This window comes from Hetaerina americana, unplaced genomic scaffold (genome assembly GCF_022747635.1).
Source record: "Hetaerina americana unplaced genomic scaffold, ioHetAmer1.1.p SCAF_24, whole genome shotgun sequence".
In the NCBI taxonomy this organism is placed as follows: Eukaryota; Metazoa; Arthropoda; class Insecta; order Odonata; family Calopterygidae; genus Hetaerina; species Hetaerina americana.
In genome coordinates, this window is record NW_027286808.1 from 2,583,816 (window position 1) to 2,606,361 (window position 22,546).

General features: G+C 36.7%; 2 protein-coding genes across 9 annotated transcripts in view; both read left to right on the plus strand.

Moving 5' to 3' along the window:
- Stacl (SH3 and cysteine-rich domain-containing protein) overlaps positions 1-8,193 on the plus strand; it is a 788,683-nt gene extending 780,490 nt beyond the window's left edge. For all 8 annotated transcript variants that reach the window (XM_071586629.1, XM_071586632.1, XM_071586633.1 and 5 more), the window contains one exon: positions 3,777-8,193. In XM_071586629.1, coding sequence (XP_071442730.1) covers positions 3,777-3,878 — 102 coding nt within the window. In that variant the 3' untranslated portion in view covers positions 3,879-8,193. The remainder of the gene's footprint in view (positions 1-3,776) is intronic.
- An 11,448-nt stretch (positions 8,194-19,641) lies between these two features.
- Positions 19,642-22,546, plus strand: part of LOC139689526 (TBC1 domain family member 30-like) — a 355,900-nt gene continuing 352,995 nt past the window's right edge. Inside the window, exon 1 of the mRNA XM_071586699.1 lies at positions 19,642-20,302. Coding sequence (XP_071442800.1) covers positions 19,642-20,302 — 661 coding nt within the window. The remainder of the gene's footprint in view (positions 20,303-22,546) is intronic.

The following is a 22,546-nucleotide window of genomic DNA, read 5'->3' on the forward strand; positions in this document are numbered from 1 at the left end:
TGATGGGTTTATATTACATGTTGGCCTCATTTTCATTTACCTACCTCTTCAGTCATATGAGTGGTACTGTAACTAGGTGTAAATTAGGGAGCCAATCACGGTAGGTATTTTAATCATATACATTTATGTATTCTATAAATCAATGACTCTTTGAATAACAATAAAATATACATATAGGTATTTTTCAATTTCATTTTATCAGCAATAGGAATCTTTTTGCCTACAGCAGTTGCTTAACATGGTTACATAATATGTAGTTCCAATATACAGTTTTATGGAAATGCGTATTTTGCATTCCTAATCTGCCTTGTAGATACATCTGTAACCTCAAATGATGCCACTCAATTTATTTAGAACCATGGTTGCTACTCAGCATAATTACTTCAAGATAAAATTCACATCATATTTGCCAAGTAATTCTTGATATGAAGTTCCACCACAGCTGTCCAGCTATGCCCCTCTCTTTATAAAACTGCATATCCACACATGTTCTCCGCTCAGTTTATAATTTCAACTGCATTGCAAATATGGCTTATGAGTAAAGTTTTATGGCATTTAAATTGGCTAGGTAATTTTCAGAATGTTATAATTGTGTGATGACAATTTGTTATTGTCATGTACTCCAATAACTTAGGTAACCCAGAGGAATGCCAAACACAGGACCTATTAGTGGGTCATTGCATCATTAACTTAGTGTTTATTAACTTCATTGATTAAGCACCATTCTTCTATATGTTCAATTAGTGCGTACTAGTTAAATTTCATGATATTTGGTCAAAAATCAAAATTACCGTAATTTTCCATCAATGATGTGTGCGTCATTCATACATAAATGTTCAGATGATCGAAAAAATGACGATACGCGTTATTGAAAATTGAAAAAATCCAAATGTAGACGTATTTTTACACACACACATCCGATAAAGATGCACTTTTACATACACTATATATAATTTTTATGCGCATATATATATAAATATATAAAAATATATATATATATACACATAATATTTCTATATATATATATATATATATATATATATATATATATATATATATATATATATACATTTGGAAAGTAGCAGAGGAGGGGTGAAATCTGTGTGCTATACAGCAAAGTTAAATCGTTATCGGGAAGTAAGAAAGGGAGATCTATGCTAGCAGTTAGAGATAAGGCGGGTAAGGTAATAGTTGGCAGAGGAAATATTCAAGAGAGATGGAAGAAGTATATAGAAGAACTGTATAGTAAAGAACTTCGACCAGCAAAGTTAGACATTGAAAAATAATATGACGTAGAGGAAGATAGCTTAGGTCCAAGAATACACGACAATGAGATAGAAAGGGCATTAAGGGAGATGAAACTAAATAAGGCCGTGGGGGTGGATAACATTCCCGCAGAACTATTGAAATGTTCAGGAAAATGAGGGAGGAAGAGGCTATATGGGCTGATTTGTAGCATTTATGAGGAAGGAATCTGGCCAGAAGACTTTGCAAGATCAATTTTAGTTCCTATTCCGAAAAAGGTATAGGCTACATTATGTGATGACTACAGGACAATAAGTTTGATATCCCACAAAGCTAAAGTTGCTCTCAGGATAATAAACAAAAAGATAGAGAGTAGGGCAAATGATTACTTAGGGGATGATCAGTTTGGGTTTAGGAAGGGGAGAGGTACACGTGATGCCATTGCAGTAATGAGATTATTTATCGAGAGAAACATAGAACACAACCAGGAGGTATTTGCCTGTTTTGTAGATTTTGAAAAAAGCGTTTGATAGAGTGAATTGGAAAAAAACTAATGAGTATATTGCAGAAAACAGGAATAGATTGGAGGGAAAGGAGGCTAATCCGCAACCTGTACATGTCTCAGACTGCTCAGGTGCAGGTGGGAAACGGGGAGTCCGGATGGGCAGTGTTAGAAAGAGGTGTAAGGCAGGGTTGCCCATTATCACCGTTACTGTTCAACCTGTATGCAGAGGAAATGATTAAAGAGGCATGGGAAGAACTGGATGTAGGAATGAAAGTGGGCGGGGAATTTGTAAAATCAGTTAGGTTTGCTGATGACCAAGCTTTAGTTTGTCAGTCAGCCAAGGGGCTGCAAGCATTGCTTGGTGAATTGGAAATTCAGTGCGACAGATATGGGATGAGAATCAATATTAATAAAACAAAGGTTATGCGATTTTCTAGAAAGAAAAAGGCTAAGCTTAACATTAAAATAGGTGGGCAAAAAATAGAGCAGGTAGAACAGTTTACGTATCTCGGTAGTGTTTTGGACCAACACGGTCAAAGTAGTAGGGACGTAAGGAGAAGAATTGCGCTAGGCAAAGAGGCTTTCACAAGGAGGAGGGAGTTGATGATGGGGACGTTGAGTAAGGATGTTAAGAAACTTTGATATGGAACGTAGCTATGTACGGCGCGGAAACGTGGTCACTGAAAGAGGAGGATAGACGTAGACTGGAGGCTTTTGAAATGTGGGTGCGGAGAAGAATGGAGAAGGTGAAATGGACAGAGAAGAAAACAAACGAGGAAGTACTAGGTATGTTGGGCGAAGAGAGGGGTTTGTTGGGAGAAATCCAATGGAGGCAGGAAAAGTGGATGAAGGGGGTATTGACCGGCAGCAGGATGTTGAAGACTGTAATTGAGGGAAGAATGTTTGGCGAATGAGGAAAGGGAAGGAACAGGATAGGGATGTTGGATGGGATGAAGGGAGGAAGAAAGTACTCAGAGCTGAAAAGGGACCTGATGTAGAGTAGGATGTTGTGTTTTGCTTGGGATCACAAATTATTTAATTAGTAATTATGTCCATCCAAAAACCTACCCTTAACCGGTAGATTACCAAATAATAATTTATATATATAAACACAGATGTAGATTTTTAAACCATAGAGACACAAAGAAATGATACTCATAATATGTTGTTTTGACGTTTCGACGGCTCGGCCGTCATCTTCAGAATCAGATATATATATATATATATATATATATATATATATATATATATATATATATATATATATATATATATATATTTTTTTTTTTTTTTTGCCAAAAATTAATGCTGAATGAGCAATAGAATTATATTAGTTTGATGCTTTATAAGAATATTTGAACCTGACTAGCTTTTGACCAAACAAAATAACTGTCATTTTGGATTTGAAGTGAAAAGAGAATCAGATCGATATGAATAAAGTAAAATGAAACAATGTGCCCACACAGGGCTTTTTGAAAATCTGGGAATTCCCTGGAAAATTAAAAAAATGTTTTGAAATTTTGATGTGATTTCTGCAACAATGTGTATGGTTTATTTAGCTATGAATTAGCTGTGATTGCAATGCTATCACATTTATTAGGCTTGCTTCCTCTGATTATGACTCATTTTATGTGTTTGAATAACCCACTAGGAGTATTTCACTCATTATTTTGCATTGACTGAGGTATTTTTAATCACACGTACTAAGACTTTTCTTAGTGTAAAAAAAATTTTCTGAAAAGTGTTGAAAGGGATGCTACGATTCTTTTTATGAAGAAATTCTTTCTCATTATGATCTAGATTTTATTTCATAAATTGAAACGTTTGGCTATGATTTCATGACCTGATGTATATTATAAAAAAAACAAATATGTTATATATATATATATATATATATATATATATATATATATATATATATATATATATATATATATATATAATACAAAAACAACCTAGAAAAAGTTGCAAATTTTGCTCATTTAATTCAAATCTTTCTCAACTTTTCTCTCTTGCTCCTATCAAGATTGTCATACAGGTGGGTGAGGAGTTGGATGGCATGGTGATGATCCGAAGTGGGGATAACCGCCAGGGTGTGTGTCCACTCAAGTTTCTCCAGGAAGTGTGACATAGTCGCAACATCCGTGAGGTTCATCAGACTCACTGGTCTAGAATGCCACATTACAAAAACTCTTGTTCAAGATCGATATCAGAAGCTTCCCAGAGCTTGGCGGCAGTCCACAATCAGCCAACTGTCCTCTCATCCTTTTCTTCCACTGCCCTCATCCTAATCTTTCTCCCAATGCTTCTACTACTTGCATGCACACCCCTACATTGCCTCCTCCCTCAGCCTATTCCCTTTGACAATGAGCCAAGTCAGTCAAGCCTTCAAAGGCCTCTCCATGTATTCACAGATGTGCCTTCCTCATCCTCTTACTCAAACAGGCACACTCGCATGGCCACGGCAGCTCCATATCGTCGACCTACTCATTTAACACGTAGAAGATCAATGTCTTTCACCAGACCACTGCGGATTCCCCTTGAAAGAGACATTATCTAACCACAATAGTGCACCTCCATCTAGAAGTCCATTTGACTCATAAAATGGAAGTGTGCCATATATTTTTCATGTTTAATACATGTACTTGTAAGTGAAGCACATAAATAAGAATTGGGTCCATAAAGCATGATTTAATTATAAGCTGTAGTGCATACATGGGGTGAGAAATGGTAAATTTAGATGTTACCAATGGATTTGATGGGATATTTCATATGAAAAATGAAATCATATCAGCTATTTTGTTTATTTTGGGAAAGCATAAGGAGTGCATATTTAGTGGTGTAGTCTCCAGTACCGGAGAATGTAAAATCAGAATAGACCGAGTAAATTTGTGAAACTTTTGGCTTAATCAAAGAACTTATTTGAAAAGCCAGACAGTTATTGATGGCCATAGGAGTATGCAGTCTTTTCAGAGTGAATGCAAATAGTTCCTAAGTTAATATAATGAACTGCATTACCATAGACTGTTTTGTAACAAAGCATATTTTCATCATGTTCATGGTGGAAAGATTATCCCAGACATGCATAGGAATACACCAATGTGAATAATTTTTTGAAAGAGTTACACCATTATGATTGTACATGAGAACTTAAAAAAAAGGATTTTATGAGGTTTAAAATATTTGTAAGTAAAATGTTACTTGGGGAGCTAATATAATTATGAAGTTAATAGATTCACAAGTAATGGGGATTAGGATTAACCAAAATCACTTTCTTAAAGGTGCAGTTGGTTGATTCTTTTTTGTTTTGTCCTGATGATGTCAGGCATGGCAGTATAGGACATTGTTTTAAATGTTCTTTGGAGAGTAAAGGTATATTTAACAATTACCAGAAATTATTTGCTCCAAGGACTGATCATTAGTGATATGGTTGGCAAATGTCAACTTGTCACTTGTTGACCCAGCAGTTACTCATATTGTGAGATAGTATTTTATCTCCCCAAATGACCTACAGCAGACAGAAGTAAATATTATATTTTATTTTTATCATATAGGACATTTTGTTTGAAATGTTTTGTACTGTTGTAACATTTTCTTCACTGACCTGTGCTCTTACAGAAATACTTGACTCCAATGTAATGGGGGAATTTTTCTCTCCTTGCATTCTCAAAGCTATTTTTACATGACTTTGAAATTTTGTATCTATATTCATTTAATATCAAGCAAAAATTTCAGGGCAGGCCTTTGACGTGATCTTTGAACAATGAAGAAATACACATCTCTCACCCATTAGGACCAAATCATTTGTGTATATGTACGTTGAAAGGAGGCTTTATAGGTGCTGTAAATATGTGATGTTTTTTTACTAAGGCAATTTTTGATCTTTTGTTATTTAATGTGATTGATTCAACTTAAATGTAAATACTTGAACCAAGAGAACTAAATGTGTTAAATAATAGAAGCTTTTTGTACTACTTGCCATGAAAGATACAGCTCTATTAATGAATTTGTTTCATATATGAAATATATGGTATTGCTTTTGAGCATTAATTGAGGCATTGCATGCTTCAGAGCCTTCATTGTTGTAAGCCTGTGATTGTAGGCAGATCTTTAGAGTGTTACTATCTCTAGTCATCTAACCTCTTATTTCCAACTCAGCTGCAATGACAACCTAACTTATAACTTTGCAATATCATGTACAAATTTCTAGTCATCTTCAAATTTTCTTCATTGAATATCATGCCAAACGCTCTAAAAGAAGCACAATACATTAATTTTTGTCTGTAGTTCAGGTAAATATAACCATTAATGATTCATTAACTCTTTTAAAGAACTGAGTGCTGTATCTAGCAACTTAAGACATATAAATACAGAACTAAAAATATATTTTAACAGCATTAAAAGTAAAGTTATAGAATCTCAGAAATTGTGGCATGGCTCAAATGTAGGACTCATGATCTGCAAATTAGTAGCTATGCAATCAGATTTGTTGAAGGATAAGCCATTTTGTTTACAGCTCTTTTAATGCTTTAATCAGTGGTCAAATTATAAAGCAACATCACATTCTTAAAATTATTTTTAAATAGGTGTGTACTTGAAAATTTTCAGGAATTGATAGACAGTGCCTCATGATAGACATGAAAAATCTCTGCTTAATTATATCTTCCAATCCAGTGCTTTTCATACAGTTTACACCATCCTCACTAGGAGTCATGTCACAAATTTCATATATCAGTGTTGAGTGACCTTGTTAATGTTGTTGATTTGTTCAAATTGAAAAGAAATCATTAGGAATTTAAACTATTTCATGTTACAATCAATTCAAATAATTTATTAAAATTATGAAGAATATCATAATTATTTGAATATTATGTACCCTTTTCATTTTACATCAATATTATCATTAAATCCTATTGTTACCACGGATATAATTTTATAAAAAGGCTTTCTGAAATCAATCATAACAAAAAAAATCAAAAAGTGAATGTGCCTGGTAATTATGCCAAGCATTGAATTGGTTAATCCTCCGCAGCATTCCTACAATGTGTAATACCAGCCTACGTTTGATGTCTCTTATAGAATAGACAAAATGTTTTCCTTTTTTTAGAATAGAAGACTCAAGATTGTCATCATGAGCATAATTAACAGCTCAATGTGTGAATTTAATGTTGATTATCTTATCCCTTGCCTCATCATTCTCTCCCTAATGAGTATCTTGACTGACTACTACAAACAGTGACTGGGCGATTCTCCATGTCCATTTTGGAAGGGTCATTTTTCCAAAACAGCTTATTTAGTAGGGGCAGACATGTTATCACTCTCTTCTCAATAAGATACCAGTGGAAGGTCAGATGTTCATGATGTAATGTCAAATTTTAAACATACTATGTTATACATCTAAGGGAGAAACACATCTGTGATTCACCTCATATATTCCATTCACATTAAATGTGATTAGTTTGCTAACACAAGTGTAATATACATGTATTTGAACATTCCCCTGGTAATGCACACCTGGTTCCTTATTTGTCAAAAAATGCAGTCACTGAGTGTTTTGTGTGCTGATATCACCAGATTTTAAGTGTAAGCATGAGAGTGTGTCTTTGAGTACCTACATGTGATTGTGAACTATTGAGCAGAAAATTTGTGGCTTATATATTGAGGAGGAATTTCTCTCTACAGTCCATTACTCGTGTTCCTGTCCACTTCCATCCATGTCCCATGATCCTGATTAGTGCTGGCAGAAGTTTTTTCCATTGAGCTATTTTAATGCAAAACTTTTGTGAGCATTTTGCCTTCACAGTTACAGCTAAATTTCATATTGCACATATATCAGATATGCACTCTCACCAAGGTGAAAATTCACAAATTTCACTGACATTCATTTATCAAATTACATAAGTTACCATATGCAAAATATCAGCCTAGTTCACTTTAATTTATCATTGAAATATACTCTTTTAAAAACTTTTATTAGATATGGATTTGGTAAAATATTTGCATGCAATTTACAGGAAGTCTACTCTTTGCTTGAATTTTGAATTTGATTTACTTTACATAGGGAAACTAGAAGAATAAATCTTTTCATATATCACAGAAAAAGCTTTGGAGAAATGAGAATATTGTTTTGCGCGGAAAAAAGCTATTTTAGATTCCCACTAATGTAAATTGTTGCCCAAGCAGGGAGAGGAATACATCTGTATAAATACCTAAGTTAGCTCAATTCCTCAAAATATAATTTTGTAAAATATTAACATTTTATTGTAATGCACTCATGTTCCTAAAGTGGAATGGCCTGGTTTAAAATTGAAGTTTTGCTGACAGTGATTGTTCTCTTCTAATAATACCGAGCCAATAAATGTTTGATTTATTCATGTTTTGCATTTTAGTGGATAATTTGTATTCAGTTGCCACTTCCTTTACATTTGAAAATATAGTCTTCAATTAAGGATATAATAAAATGTGTTACTATAAAATTTGTCTGTCGTTTATTCCTATTTCATTCTCTCAAGTAATAGAACATAGAAAGTTGGGCAGTTTTTCGCACATGAAAAATATTTTCATTTTCATTAGTTAGTACACACACACACAGTAATCAACCCGAAGGTCGGTTTAGTAGGTGATGGTAGAGATCACCCAGCACTAAGCCCTATACGGCGTGTGAAAATCTACACATCAGGGTAGGGGGGCCAGTTCCTTTCCCTGTGCCGGATATGTTTTCCCAGGAAGACCTGGTACCCGAAAAATCACTTTAGCTTGGGTGGAGCTGCAGGTGCCCAGAGTGCCTTGCCCGGGAATCGAACCCGGGACCCTCCGGTCAGCAGTCCTACCCACTGGACTACCGCGACCCTAGTTAGTACATAATGAGAAATATTTACTCAAATAGTAGCTAAATACTACAATGAAGTAGTAATAGTAAGGTTTTGGTGCCTTAAGAGTTTGTTAATTCATCCCAAACATATATTTGGAAGGTACACTCTAATTATGTATAAAATAATAAATATTTCTTGTACCCAGGACTTTTCAAAGTAAAATATAGGAATAGTCAGAGAACAAACATTCAGCTGCTTCATTGTTCGAAAGACTCCAGAAACTCTTCCACTCTATTATAGCATTTATCTATCAGAAAATGTTTGAGATATTTCTTAAAAGTACCCATAGGAGGAGCAGATTTTATGTCTGGTGGCAGATAGTTGAAAATATTTATGGCCACATGAAAGGGACTCTTACTATGCATCGCTGAAGAGTGACAGAATAAATGCACATCTACACTCTGTTGAGTATTATGCCCATGTACTTGAGCTTTGGTGATTAGTTATTTCATATAATACTTAACGTATATTCAGAAGTAATGAATCATATGTGACTGAAAGATGCCATAGTAAACCATTTTTAGTTTCTTTAAATCTCTAATGTTTGTGAGATTTCATAGAATAAATCCACCACTTGCCAAAGTGGAACATAGGCCATTGGTATGGATCCCCCAGTTTAAGTACTCACCGATAGGCCAACCTAAAAACTTGGTGCTGTGTACATTTTCTATGGCTTGGCCTTTTAAGCAGAGGTCTAACTGAGGCAATTTCCTTTTCTAAATTGAATATAATTCGTTTTTATTACATTTACAGACAGTTTGTTAGTATTAAACCATGTTTCCAAGAGCAATAATGGGCTATCAAGCTAAGCTTAGTCTTTGGTATTATTACTTATGCCCAAACCTGCATCTTTAGTATACTTATTTTTCTGAATTCTCTCTAATATTTTTTATTCACCACTTAGGAGAATTTCAATGAGTTCTTAGGATTGGATTATGAGAAATGGGAGATTAATCATGCTGTCTGATGGTTTAAGGGTCAGTTCAATTGGAATAAAATGGCCATATTTTATCAAATAATTGAAATCCTAGTAATGTTTACTCTATGTTGAATTTCATGAAGACTAATGTAATTATTAAACTTCAACTGTGCAGGATAAATTCCACATGGTAGGAGGCCTATACAACCATAGATTTAAAAGGACTTTAAACTAAAAATTATCTTTAGCTGTTCCCTTGTTACATTAAATCCCACTAACAATATTTCCACTGTTTGTCAAAGACAGTGGCTATTTTTTATACAAATGGAGTTTATAGTTGATTAACTGGTGTTTTAAAATGTTTATTAGGCTCCACAAAATACACTTTTTTAGTCATTAGCACTTCATAACCTAAACATGATACATTAATGAATTTAGTATCATTTAATTTTCAGTTCCATAGAATACTGGAATGAATTTTATTATTATAAAATTTTGTAAAGTACAAGGGAAATAATCTATTGCTCATTTATTATTTACACCAAATTAAAGGTAAGATCTGAAAAGAAGTCCATGAAACTGATACTCAACACAGAGCAGCTTGTTGGTATAATGCAGACTCCTGAAGTCAGAGTAGTAGTTTATATTGGTATGGCATTTTCAGCAAATTTAGATTGAAAGGTGATACAAAATGTGTCTGTTAATTTACATCCTCTACTGCACTTTGCTGTAATAAATTACTTTCTTTATCCATTCAAAATCACCTTTATAAAATGTCGCAATTTCAAATTGTACAAATCATTCACCTTAACCGGGATTCAAACTCAGGTCTCTAGATTTCTGGCTGAGTGCTTTAACCAATTAAGCAACCAAGGTGACCTCTTACACTGAATTTCTAGGGGTTAAAGCACTTGGTGCGAAATCAAGGGACTCGAGTTCTAGTCAAGGTAAATGATTTTTACAGTTTGAAACTGCTGCATTTTGATACACAGCATATAACTCTATTTAATTATCTGTTGCAGTATCTCCCATAGTTGTTTGAATTTTTCATCTCTCTAGAGCCTCAATTTTCCCTTTTTCTAATTAATTCCCATTATTTTAATTCATAATATCAAATTAACACTATCATGAATATTAATTTCATCTTTCTATCAATGGCTACAATCATCAATTGCCTCCCTCCTGTAAATGGTATTAATCTTTCAATAAATGGGTCCAGTGGATTCAATCCCCTTTTGGTTTTCAACAAAAAATCTGTGTATTTCCTCAGCTCGTAGGATGTAGGTGATACTGGTTATTATTATCTTGCCTTTTTGGAAAACTCTTGTGTGGGAGTGCTGGAAATCATTTTAGCGCAGGCGGTGCTAGGAAATACTAATAAAGCACATATAAAGCGTTTGAATGAACAGCAGATTTATTCTGAGTGCTGTGGATAACAGACCAAGGTCAACACGGAAAGATATATTGCCATGGGCGCAACGTGCACAAGAGGGATGAACACTCGGCTGCGGTTGAGAAGTGACTGGTCCCGCGTGGGTCAAAATGCTTCCTCCTGGGAGCAGTCCTAGGGTGACACCTCGCGGCACACCCCTGAATCGCACAAACAAATGAACTGCTACATCAACCAATGAACCGCCACATCTTGCTTCAGTAATTTACTTGTTATGTGATAAAATCTTGCTGCAAAAAATTAAATATAGTTTAGCGACTTGGCTTCAATGAGTTCATATCTCTCACCTGGTGTAATTTCAGTACATGTACATACTGTGGCATTTAACTCTCTTACTTCTTAAGAATATTATGAAGAATATTAGTTCTGGAAAATTATTTAAATTAGGGTAGTTTTATGGAAAATAAATTTAATACCATTCTTCTACCAATTTTTCAAAAACAGGAAGCTAAAATCACCATTCCAGAGCTTATTTTCTCATAGAAGCTTTTTAAGAGGGAGGATAAGAGTGGAAGACACAGAATATTATACATCTCACTAAAGATTTTTTCAGTCATTTCAAAATTTGCTAAATGGTATTTTCAACCTTTTCTTATTTGTATATGTATATGAATAAGGTATTTAAAAAAACTTTTTTAAGAATATACATTCATTGAACAGGCATTGTCAGTTCACTTTCTGAAAGCGTCATTGAAACTTGGAGGTGTCTTTTATGTTAGTTTTTCACTATTTAGAATATTTGAACACATATAGCTCCCTATTAAAATAAGGCAATAATACAAGCAAATGGTAATTGTTAACAGGATTTTATTGTGAGGAAGAAAGAAGAGAAACATTTTATAAAAGGATTTTGTTAATGAGGGTAGGGACAATACTTCAATTCAAGTACATCAATCACATTTTGTATTTGCAGATTAAAATTGCCAGTGTCCAGAAATTACTATTTATTGCGAATCACTGTTATCATAAAATAGTAATATCAATGGTTTAATATCTAGACTCTATTTGCTATTTTTTAAATATCCTTGAACAAACCCTGAGGCGCAAAGGATAAGAACAGTACTACAAGATTAACATTGTATTAAGCAAAGATATGAAAATATCTGAAATCATATAAAATAATTGTATTAAAGAAGTGAACAACATATTGGCTACAGTAAAATATTCACATTCAACAACAAACGGTGTCATTCCTTTGGAAAGAAGGTCCAAAGGTTTAGCTTCAGCAATAAAAAATTGATTTTGGAAAATATTGATCCAGTGGCCCTGGTAGTATAGTAAGTAGAGTAATGAAGCTCTAGTAAATACTGCCTTGCTAAGTTGTAGAACTCTGATTGGTGTAGAAAGCAAACACTTCCATGTAAAGGAAGAGGGAACAGAGAAACAAAGCTAATATATGTATGCTACATAAGTCTGCCAGATGTAATAGAAAGCCATCCATACTGAGTTAATCAGAAGATATAGTTGCCAAAGTATATATTGAATATAAATTTTAGTCACAAATTTAAAGACATGAGTAATTTTAAATTAAGCTTTGGAGGATGGTTACAGAGTTTAAAAGAGCTTCAATAATCTGCATTTGGCATATCTTCATTTGAGTTGCTGCAGATATTTGCTATAATCAATGGTAGTGCTGTACAATTTACCATGGCAAGAAAGGTACCTTAGTACCTATTTACTAATATTAGTTCCAAAATTCATCCCTGAGCGGTGAGAAATAGCAATGTTTAAGAATTAGCACAATGTTGTGAGACAATGAATTTTTATGTTGTACTCCCAATGGTTATCAATTAAGTTTCAAAGAGGTTCAATGCACAATAATTGTTTTGAGCACAGGTTAGTACTGTCTTCATTTACCCACTCCATAAATATGCTGTTCAAGTTTTCTGAAGGAAAGTGGAATAATGCATCTAACAAATTTGCAGTTCATTTCCTAACAGGGCATACTAATTTTGTAAGTTGTAAGGGTATGAATGATAGTGAGGAACCTTAAAGACATCATTGTTGACACTTTATTCAATTAATCTGCCTGAGTATCATACCTACCATTAGACAGATATTCCTGAATTAGTCAATTAACACTTGATATTTTAATAGGTTCATACATACATACAAATATTCCAAAGGATTCATAGTAGCTCAGTGTCAAGGAAGAGTGGTGTAACTGCATCATTTTCAGCAAAAGGTAATAATAATGCCAAATAATTTTTTTTAATTTGAGTACAGTACCCAGTTATGCAGGGAAAATGTTCAAATTGCTATATTTATAGAGCAGCTGATGTTATTGGCCATGAGAGAACCTATTTCAGTTTGCCTTCTCTTACACAAAAGCCCATTGTATAGTTTTAGGATACAATGACAGTGATTTAAGAGAAAAAATACAGTATGTAGTATAATTGAATGTTACAAAATTACCTTAATATAATAAGAGAATATAAATCTAGGATAAGGGTCTTATACGCATATTGAAATGTGTATTTGTAATGGTAAATATTTTGGAATTTTAGAAAGTGAGAAGTCACATGTTTGCGCAAATGAGCCGCATTCATGTAAATGCAATTTTAATAATTTCCCCAACAAAAGTTAGACTGAAGATTGGCTCTTCAGTAAGTAGTTATGGTGGCAATCATGGATACAGTAAATAAAAATTCACATATCATGTAGTTATATGTATATTTAATATGCCACCATTAGCTTTTTTCCTTGTAATATAGAAATATTTTCATTTTGCAGGAGGCTAAGGATGAATTGTAGACATGAGTTACAGCTTGTTATTGAATTAATTAGACAGGTCACCAAAAACAAAGGAGCAGTAATTAAAATGAGGGAAAATGAGTGACCACTTTTGGGACAGTTAAACTGATATTTATAGGACATAGATAGATATAAGGTTCGTTTTCCTAATATAACTAAAATGTATTCAGGCAGTTGTAGTTCTTTCATTGTCTACAGAATAAAGCAGACAGTTGTGCATGGGGGAAGGTAAGTACCCTTAAAACTGTCATAAAACACAATGTATTGGCTTTTGAAGGTCTAGCAGTATTTCATATACTCAATAGAAATTAGCATGAAGAGAGGCATACAACAAAAGTGGGAGAATACACCTACACAGTTTTAGAGGTGCCACCACCCCATAGTAGATACTATAAACCATAAAATATATTGATTGCACGTTAGCATTAATTGAATTCAAAAAGTATTTCATTCACAACAGAAACGCATTTTCCATTGACTTCGGTTATTCCAGGAAGATGTACGCTGTTTTTAGCATTCTTATTGCTACAAAGAATACATTCTATCCACACATTCTAAATAAATTTACATGTTCTAATTTGCAAGCATGCAGACCACAGCCTCAAAGATCAAAATATAAAATTTTATAAGGCTGGAAAAGTAATTACGATTGAAATCCCTTTTCTTGCTTCATTTGATATCATGCAAATCATGTTTTCAAATCATTTTAGTCGGCAAACATAAGTTCAAAAGCTTGCTGAAAAAACTATGAGAGTGATCCTCTTTGTGAGAAAATACACGAATGTTCCATGGTATCTCAAATAATGTCTTCGCTATAGCAGTCTTAATCGTTCATTATTAATAATATTTTTAACAGTAAGAGTTTGAGAATAAACAAGATTAGCATGCAATGGGCCTCATTTTAGTGCAGTAGTGATGTGGAAATAAAATCGACTTTACCCCGACTACGACCTTCTTTCGAATAGGTAATTATGTTTCACCTGCGTAAATATGTATCATGCCCGCGGGAAACGCAACGTTCTCGAAGCATCGGTTTGTTCTCCGTCGTTAAATATGAAGTGCCTGAAACGCGGAGAAGAAATGAATGATAACTACGAGAGTGTGTGGAGCAATAACGGCAACATGGTGTGAGGGATAGGGGAGAAGAATAGAAATGACGAGTTTTGCCCTCATGTCACCTAGTCACACCTGTTCAACTTGCCCCGCTCTCGTGGGCAGATCCGCGACGGAAGGTGTTTTCCAGTACGCCGCCCAGTTGACGGCTACCCGGTTGGGGGAAGGCACATATGAATCTGATTGCTGTCGCCTATTTTTTCCTTTCCTTTTCTTCCCCCTCCCCTCCGCCGACCTTGTGTGTCGCTAGCATGACTGTTGATAGGGGCGAGGTTGGGCGTGAGGGCGCGATGATAATGAGAGGTGCTTCGAGGAGGGGAGCCCAGTGGAAGAAGGGGGTGGGCATTTCCTGTGAGAAAGGGGGCTAGGCGCGGTTAAGAGGGTATTCTTTCCCAGGGAAGTGGAGCGGGGAAGCGTACTAGATTGAGGTGGATGGGATTACAGTCCCGCTCCACACTACATGCTTGTTTATGGACACGTGCTATGGCGTAGATAGGTGAGCGATAGGAGGCAGAGCCATTTGCCAAACTAGGCTAGGTCAGTGCCAAGCTAGTCATATTATTTCTCCATTAATTTCCCAACTGAATCCCCATTCATGATAAAATATTACACGTGTCCCATGGAGACGATTTTCTTAGAAGTGAGGTAATCTCTCTCGTTCTCCTAGTAGTCGTCTCGTGACACGCCATTATCGACATTCTTGTTTTTAATAGGGGCGTGTACTTCGAAAGTTGAAAGGCCCTGCATGAATTTAGTGGTGACATGGCTACATTATTTTACAGGGCTTAATTTTCGAACTGCACTTATTTTGTCTGTCTGGCATTTAATAATTCTTTTGTGTCAACATAAGTAATTTGACAAACAGTACTTGTTTGGTGTACAACTTGATAATTATTCTGACTGGAAGTATACGTTCAGATTAATTGGGTATCATTCTTGAACCGTTTTAATTATTGAAAGGGTAAAATGTTACGCATGTTCCTCGCGCTCATTAGATGTTATGATTGTGCGGGTCACCTGTTATCAATATCAACTCACACCCAACGTTTCCCAAAATCATGAAAACCCATAACGTGTAACTTTCCGTGAGTTTTTGTCTATTACTTCAAATGACGCTATGTATGAGTATTTGCGTGATAACTTGCTTACGCTTGGTTACCAATTGTCGTAGCGATGTTTAATTACTAATCTCAGATATACCGGCACTACGCACTGATGTCTGTTAAGTATCATATGAGAGGAAATTGTTTTTACTAATTAGCTATGCTGTGAAAAAAATTGATTAGATATTAATGTGTAGAACCTCATGAAAATTGTGAGCTGGAGTATCCCCTAATTATGACTCGGGCTGGAAGTATCTTTTCGTTTGTCCTATGCATCTTGCCGTTTCAGTGCTCAGATCATCTCGTTGCATAACCTAACTCCTTTCTTCAGCGATAATTATGTTTCGTTGATACTTTTTTGACCCAGAATAAAGTTGACTACCAGGGTCGTTGAAAGTGCAAGAATGGAAGAAGATTTGCATTGCAACAAGCTATGCGCAAGCTTATCGTTTTCCATCCATTTTGTTAATAGGATTAACAACAAATTTGAATCAAACTTCATTTTTGTTGGGAATGCAAACAAAATATTTTGATTCATTTATATTTTACACTTACTAGCAAGTATAAGGTTTACTTTTCTCATTGATCTCTTCTCAAATTCTTGACATTAAACCCATATGTTTTGGGGTGATATCTCATGGGATATCCTAATCAGCATGGGTGTCACGGTGAAATATTGCATTTGAAACGTTTATACCCGTTTAGCATAAACTGACTGTTCGCAATCTAATATCTTTATATCTAGATAAAAAATTCGTACCTGTAGTTCCCAACCATTATGAAACCCGTAGTGATGTGATCATTTTCATTAAATATACTCGTAATTTTTCAATTGTGAACTGAGGATGAAAAAGTTTGGGCATTAAAACCTTTGAATTTTTACAACGGTTTTCAGGTGGCTCGTGAGTTCACTCGCCGCTTTGAATAATAGATCACTTTAATTAGCATCGAAAAATTCCCACTCCAACAAGATACCTTCCCAAAAATTTTGATCAGGAACTACTGAAAAATGAACTGGTCAGGTGAACCTGAAAAATTCCAGAAAATTCATATATTCAGTACTCTGGCAATACCCTTTATTCCGATTTTCTCCAATAGAACATATTTTCTTCGCAATATTATGATGGTAGAAATTATGCCAATTAAACGAGACACTGTGATATTTTAGTGTTTTTTGTTTAAATATTATACCGCGAACAAAACGAGCCTCCGACTTTTTCCTTATCATTTCCAAGGCCCTCGAGGCTGCATTGTGGGTTGGGAATTTTGAGATGCCGGGAATATTATCCTAACGCGTAGCGGCATGCAGCTGGTCGCAGGTGACGGGTGTGCGCTGCTCACATTTGGAACCAATTTAAATTGCAGAAAATCCACGTGTACATATGATAGTTTTCCCCTCCAATTAACTTGCCTCCAAATTAATCGCTGTTGCCTTCCTCGAGGGGTCTCCACTCTATTATTTTTCTAAAAAAAATCCTTTACATCTGAATATCTAACCAAATTATCCAATTCTTCTTCTTCTTATCGTCCACAATATCACAGTTTCTCCTTTAATCTGCCTATTTGGTCTTCATCGCCCGCATCCAACACAATACTTCGAAGAGAACTATCCTTCTCTGATCTTACTCTTCCCATGATTCTCATCTCTGAGCAGTCAAGTTGGGAAATAAACTCATTCGAACTTAAATAGAACAGCATCGTAAATTGCGACTTTTGCGTAAGATTTGACATAGGAAAAATGTAAAGTTTCGTACCCTTTACTCACTTCCTGGAATATTTTTATATTTATTTATTAAAATGGATGCTTTAGTTCTAAAATAGGTAATTTAAATTGGGAATCACAGTGAGTAAGTTTAGGGGTTGGGAGGTTTTCAAATAACCTTTGTCAGCGGCTTCCTAAATCACCCCTTGTAAATGCGATCATAAAATAACATGGCATCCATACTGGTCAAAAAAATGGGAGTAGATTTAAATAACTATATTTCTTAGTTATTCATTAACAATTTATTATCTGTGTTAAAATGAGTTATGGTCTACTTGGTGGGCCATAAAATACTAAGAGTACATTGTTTTCTTTAAAGTAACAGAGTAAGAGTTTTATATTTTCGACGGATAAATCATTTGTTGCCCTTTACAACAGCTTTATGTTGGTGACAGCATGCTATCAATTCAAGTAAATAGCGTGAAAAACCTGTTAAATTTCCTTATTCCAATGCACGCGTTAGCATTATATTCCATGACATTTTGACAATTTGGTCGGAAAAATGAAAAACTTTCACCTGCATTTTAGGTAAGCTAAATCCTTATTAAGCTTCTTATGTCGTAAATATTCCTCAAAATGTGTCATTATTGACTCACTTAATGATGAGGGTAAAAAATAAGATAAACTTGACACTTCCACACACTTTTAATGCCCTACGACCATGATTCCGATGATGCGCAGCATCGAAACCATGGTCGTAGGACATTAAAAGTGTGTGGAAGTGTAAAGTTTATCTTATTTTTTACCCTCATCATGAAGGAATTCTTCAAAGTTAAGCTTGAAACTGCTAACTTGACTCACTGTTAACAGGATCGATCATGTTATTTCATTTCCGCTGATTGGGGATTGGAGAAAGCAAGATAATTTATTTGGACTATGGTGGTTACAGATACTCAATATTGAAGCGAAATAAAAGTTCCCATTTTATTTGGGATTTCCTTTTACATTTTTGCCTTCACAGCTTTTATTTTTGTTCTAGTTGTTTTCGCTTTACGCTTCTCATTTGGGATGACATAGCATTTGAATTTGCTCAGCCGGATGCATTCATCAGTTGCGCTCTTCCACTCCTCATAGAAAATACCACTTGACAACTCAAGAGTATTTACAACTTTGAATCGCAGATTTTGAGCAAGCGAAATTTACTCCTGACTGACAATAGCTTTCGTGAACAATTCCATTTTTAGGAAGACAGCAGGGAAAGCAACTTGGAGGGAGCTTTTAACCATCGCCTTCTTGATTGATGCAATTGTCTTAGTATCAGCTAGAGATTAGTTCTTGAGCGAAGTGTGTTTGGCTCCCGAAGAGAAGGAAGCGAAGGGAGGAGGAAAGGGTGGCTGGTTTGCGTCGGACTAAAGTTATCGCGTGGTGCGGTTTATCTCCCAGTCGTTTGTCAGACGCGAGCTGGGAAGTTAGGACGCTTCGTCGCCGTGCATGCCTGCCAGGAAGTGCGCATATTGCCCCCTCTTCCCTCCCTGGCCTTACTACCGGCGGTCGACGTGGCCTTCCTCCGGCCGTCAACTTGCGAGAGCGCGTCGCGAACGAGTGGCGTCCTGACGGGAGCGGAGGGGACGAGAAGAATACGTAGCGTGAATCGTATGGCAGGCGCCTGGGCCCGAATGTGAGCCGGGGAAGAGGCAGGTGAGAAAATGGGGCAAGGCTCGGACTTGGAAATACGGGGACTGAAATGAATCCGGGGAGAGGAAGACAACTGGAAGGAAGGCGACTGCATTCGGTGCGAGGGGGAAGAGATGGACTTCGTTTGGCCTCGCGTGGATCGGGTTGCGCGAACCCTGCGATCGGATCAGGGTAGGGACGGTGTTGAATCGGTCACACAAAAAGTGCCGTGACGGATTGTGGACCCCTTCCCCCATTCTCCTTCCGCGTTTCCCACACTCTCGTAGCGCGCCTAGGGACCGCTATGTCCTCTCTTCGGTCTCGGCCATCGCGGCCCCGCTTCCCCCCTCCCCGGCGGAGGACAGCTTCCCTCTCCGAGGTGCTGAGCCTCAGCTTTTCCGCGGAGCCCCTCCCGGAGGAGCCGCCGGAGGAGGAGCCCTCCCTGCCCACCCCGACTCCATCCACCCCTGAGTGGCCGCTGGCCGTCGAGGGTTCCTCTTCCATCGGCTGCTTCCCTTTCCCCGGTTCGGCCCCAGACAGGAGGTACTCGGTGGCCCTGCCCCCGGAGCACCCCGGTAGCTTCCTCCTTCCCACGCCGGTCCAAGTGCCAGCGGCAAGGGATCGCTCCCCAAACTTTCGGAGGCGCTCGGACCCCAGCGGACAGTCGACAGTGGGGACGTCAAGTGGCGCGAGGAGAAGGAGAGAGGAGGAGGGGATCGAGGAGGCGGTGAAGGCATGGAGGCGGAGAAGGAGAGTCACGGGGCTCGTGGATCAGCTGCTCATTGAGATCTACGGGTTGTGGGGAGGGAGGGAGGGCCGGGGGCGGCTGCCTTCCAGGGATGACTCCTCTGACTACCTGACGGAGTGGTCCACGACCTCTGGGGGTGTATCCAACCCTGGTACCTGCGCGTATCAGAAGGGGCCCGTGTTGGATTTGCTGAGGAAGGCCAGGCTGAAGGGAAAATGTAAGTGAAATTCCGGGTTACTGTCTCAGGCTTAACTAGGTGGGATTTCTCTAACTCGCAAGGAATGTTAAAAAAACACTGAAATCATCTGCTGATGCAACGCAGCAGCGAAATCATGGTCGTGAGTTGAATAAACTGTGAATTGTGGAGTTGCAGTGTTTTTTTTTACAATTCCTTGCAACAAGAGTAGGAATTTAGTGATCCCTACCAAAACCCGTATTCCAAAGGAGTGATGGGCCTCGTTTGAAACACATTTCAAGGAAATGTTACTCCGGAATACCTCGGAGATCAGAACACGACTCAATTTATGCGAAAGTAATGCAGTAACTGTCATAACGTCAGTGCACGTGGTCTCTCTTACGGTTCTTAACTTAATGCAAATATGAGTGAAGGTTTTTCTGAAATATCATTTTACATCCTAATTGCAACCGGGATTCGATAACTGAATATTTAAATTGCCAAATGGTAATTAAATGCTGTCTCAATATGACCGGTATTTCCGATATTCAAGTTCGAGTTTTCCTTAGTAAAAATCATTTTTAGCGTGAACTTCCACGAAGTCTTAGCCTTCGAGATTTATGATTAGCTTGAAACACTTCATCTCTCCTTACACGAAGACAGCTCCATTTTGAAAGTATAGAATATCATCTTTCAATGCTTAAGTCTCATTCCATTTAAATCGGTGTAGTTCCAAATCTGTGTTCTGACGTTGTAAGGTATTTACTTTTATTTTAGAGGTAAAAAAGAGCTGAACGATCGCCCCGTATCCGTGCTTGTAACCGGCTGGTACAGCTCTTTGTTACTCATCTATTCTGTATTTTGACCTTAAGCGGAAATAGCGGGCGAGAAAATATCTAAATTTTTCCTAATTATGCTATTATGCTATTTTTACGTTAAAAAAGTGATTCGATGCGCAGGCAGGAGACGAATACGTGAATACGTATCCGTCTCCTGCCTGCCCTTTTTTAAGCCTAAGTTCTCTTTACTCTTGACATTAGATTTCACTTCAGTATTAAATGTAAAACATACCTTCAGGACAGAAACCAACCTGTGGAGTGAGTTCATGATAACGAATGTTAATGTTTTTTGATCAAGATTAAAACCAGTATGTACTAAGCTTTATGGCGCGACGCGCAAAAATCCCAAATTTAGGGTAGAGGAAGATTTCCTTTCCTTTTATTATCTGCGGTTTCCAGTAAACATCTGGGCACAATGCCCCAAAGCTACAAGTCAATTTACCAATTTATTGTGGTATTTCACCTTGAATTTCACCAATATAGAGCCTTCTAATGGCGTTAAATATGCAAATACGATCTTCATGCATACTCTTTATTATACCTTAGTATTATAATTATTTACAATTTCTCTAAGATTTTTCATTGTATTCGTGAATTGACTGGCAGCTTTGAGAAACGCGCCCCAGGTATGCCGAATGTTGCATTTTTTGGATTTATTTAAATTGGGTAGTTTTAAGACATCAGTCGAGATGATTTCGACCGATAGGCGGAGGCTGAACCCACTCCTACTACCTGTTCACAGGGCTACCACTGGAGTTACTACCATTAGTGTCTGAAAATAAGTTTTTCCTCGTCGTGGCGGCAAAAAGAACACTGAGGTTATTCCAGGCAGGGAAGATGGATGGGGAATCCGAATAAGGTAAACGTGGGGAGACAATAAACCTTATCACACACAATGAACTGAATATCTCTCGGTTATCTGCACTGTACTCAACGCGGGACCGGATGGTCCCGTAAGTACATTCTACTTCTATCAACAATTTACTCGTAATCTCGGAGTGGAAAGCAAAGTCACTGCGTGTGAGTTAACTGAATCGATTACGAAGGGAAAAGTATTCGTTTCAGAAAACAATTTTTAAATCTCAGCATACATTTATGCTGTAGCAGTCCCCAAGATAATACTGGCTTTTTCAGGATTCGCGTGCATGGGATAAACAGAACTAGGTTATATCACGTCATGTGTACATCAAGCGTTAATAAGCAGCGGTAATGAAAAAAAATGTCGGAAAGTAAAGTCCTTGGAATGCAATTATTATTTGGTCTAATGATAGCCACTATTAGTGAATAAATAATTATTTATTTTATGAATTAATCAAGTGTCTTCCTTAACATTCCATTTTTTTAAATATGGATTTTTTCAATTTTAGATTATTGAGCTGCCAGACTATTTGCACTGATTATATAAATGTATTCAAAATTGCAACATGATCTTATCCATTAGCTCGGT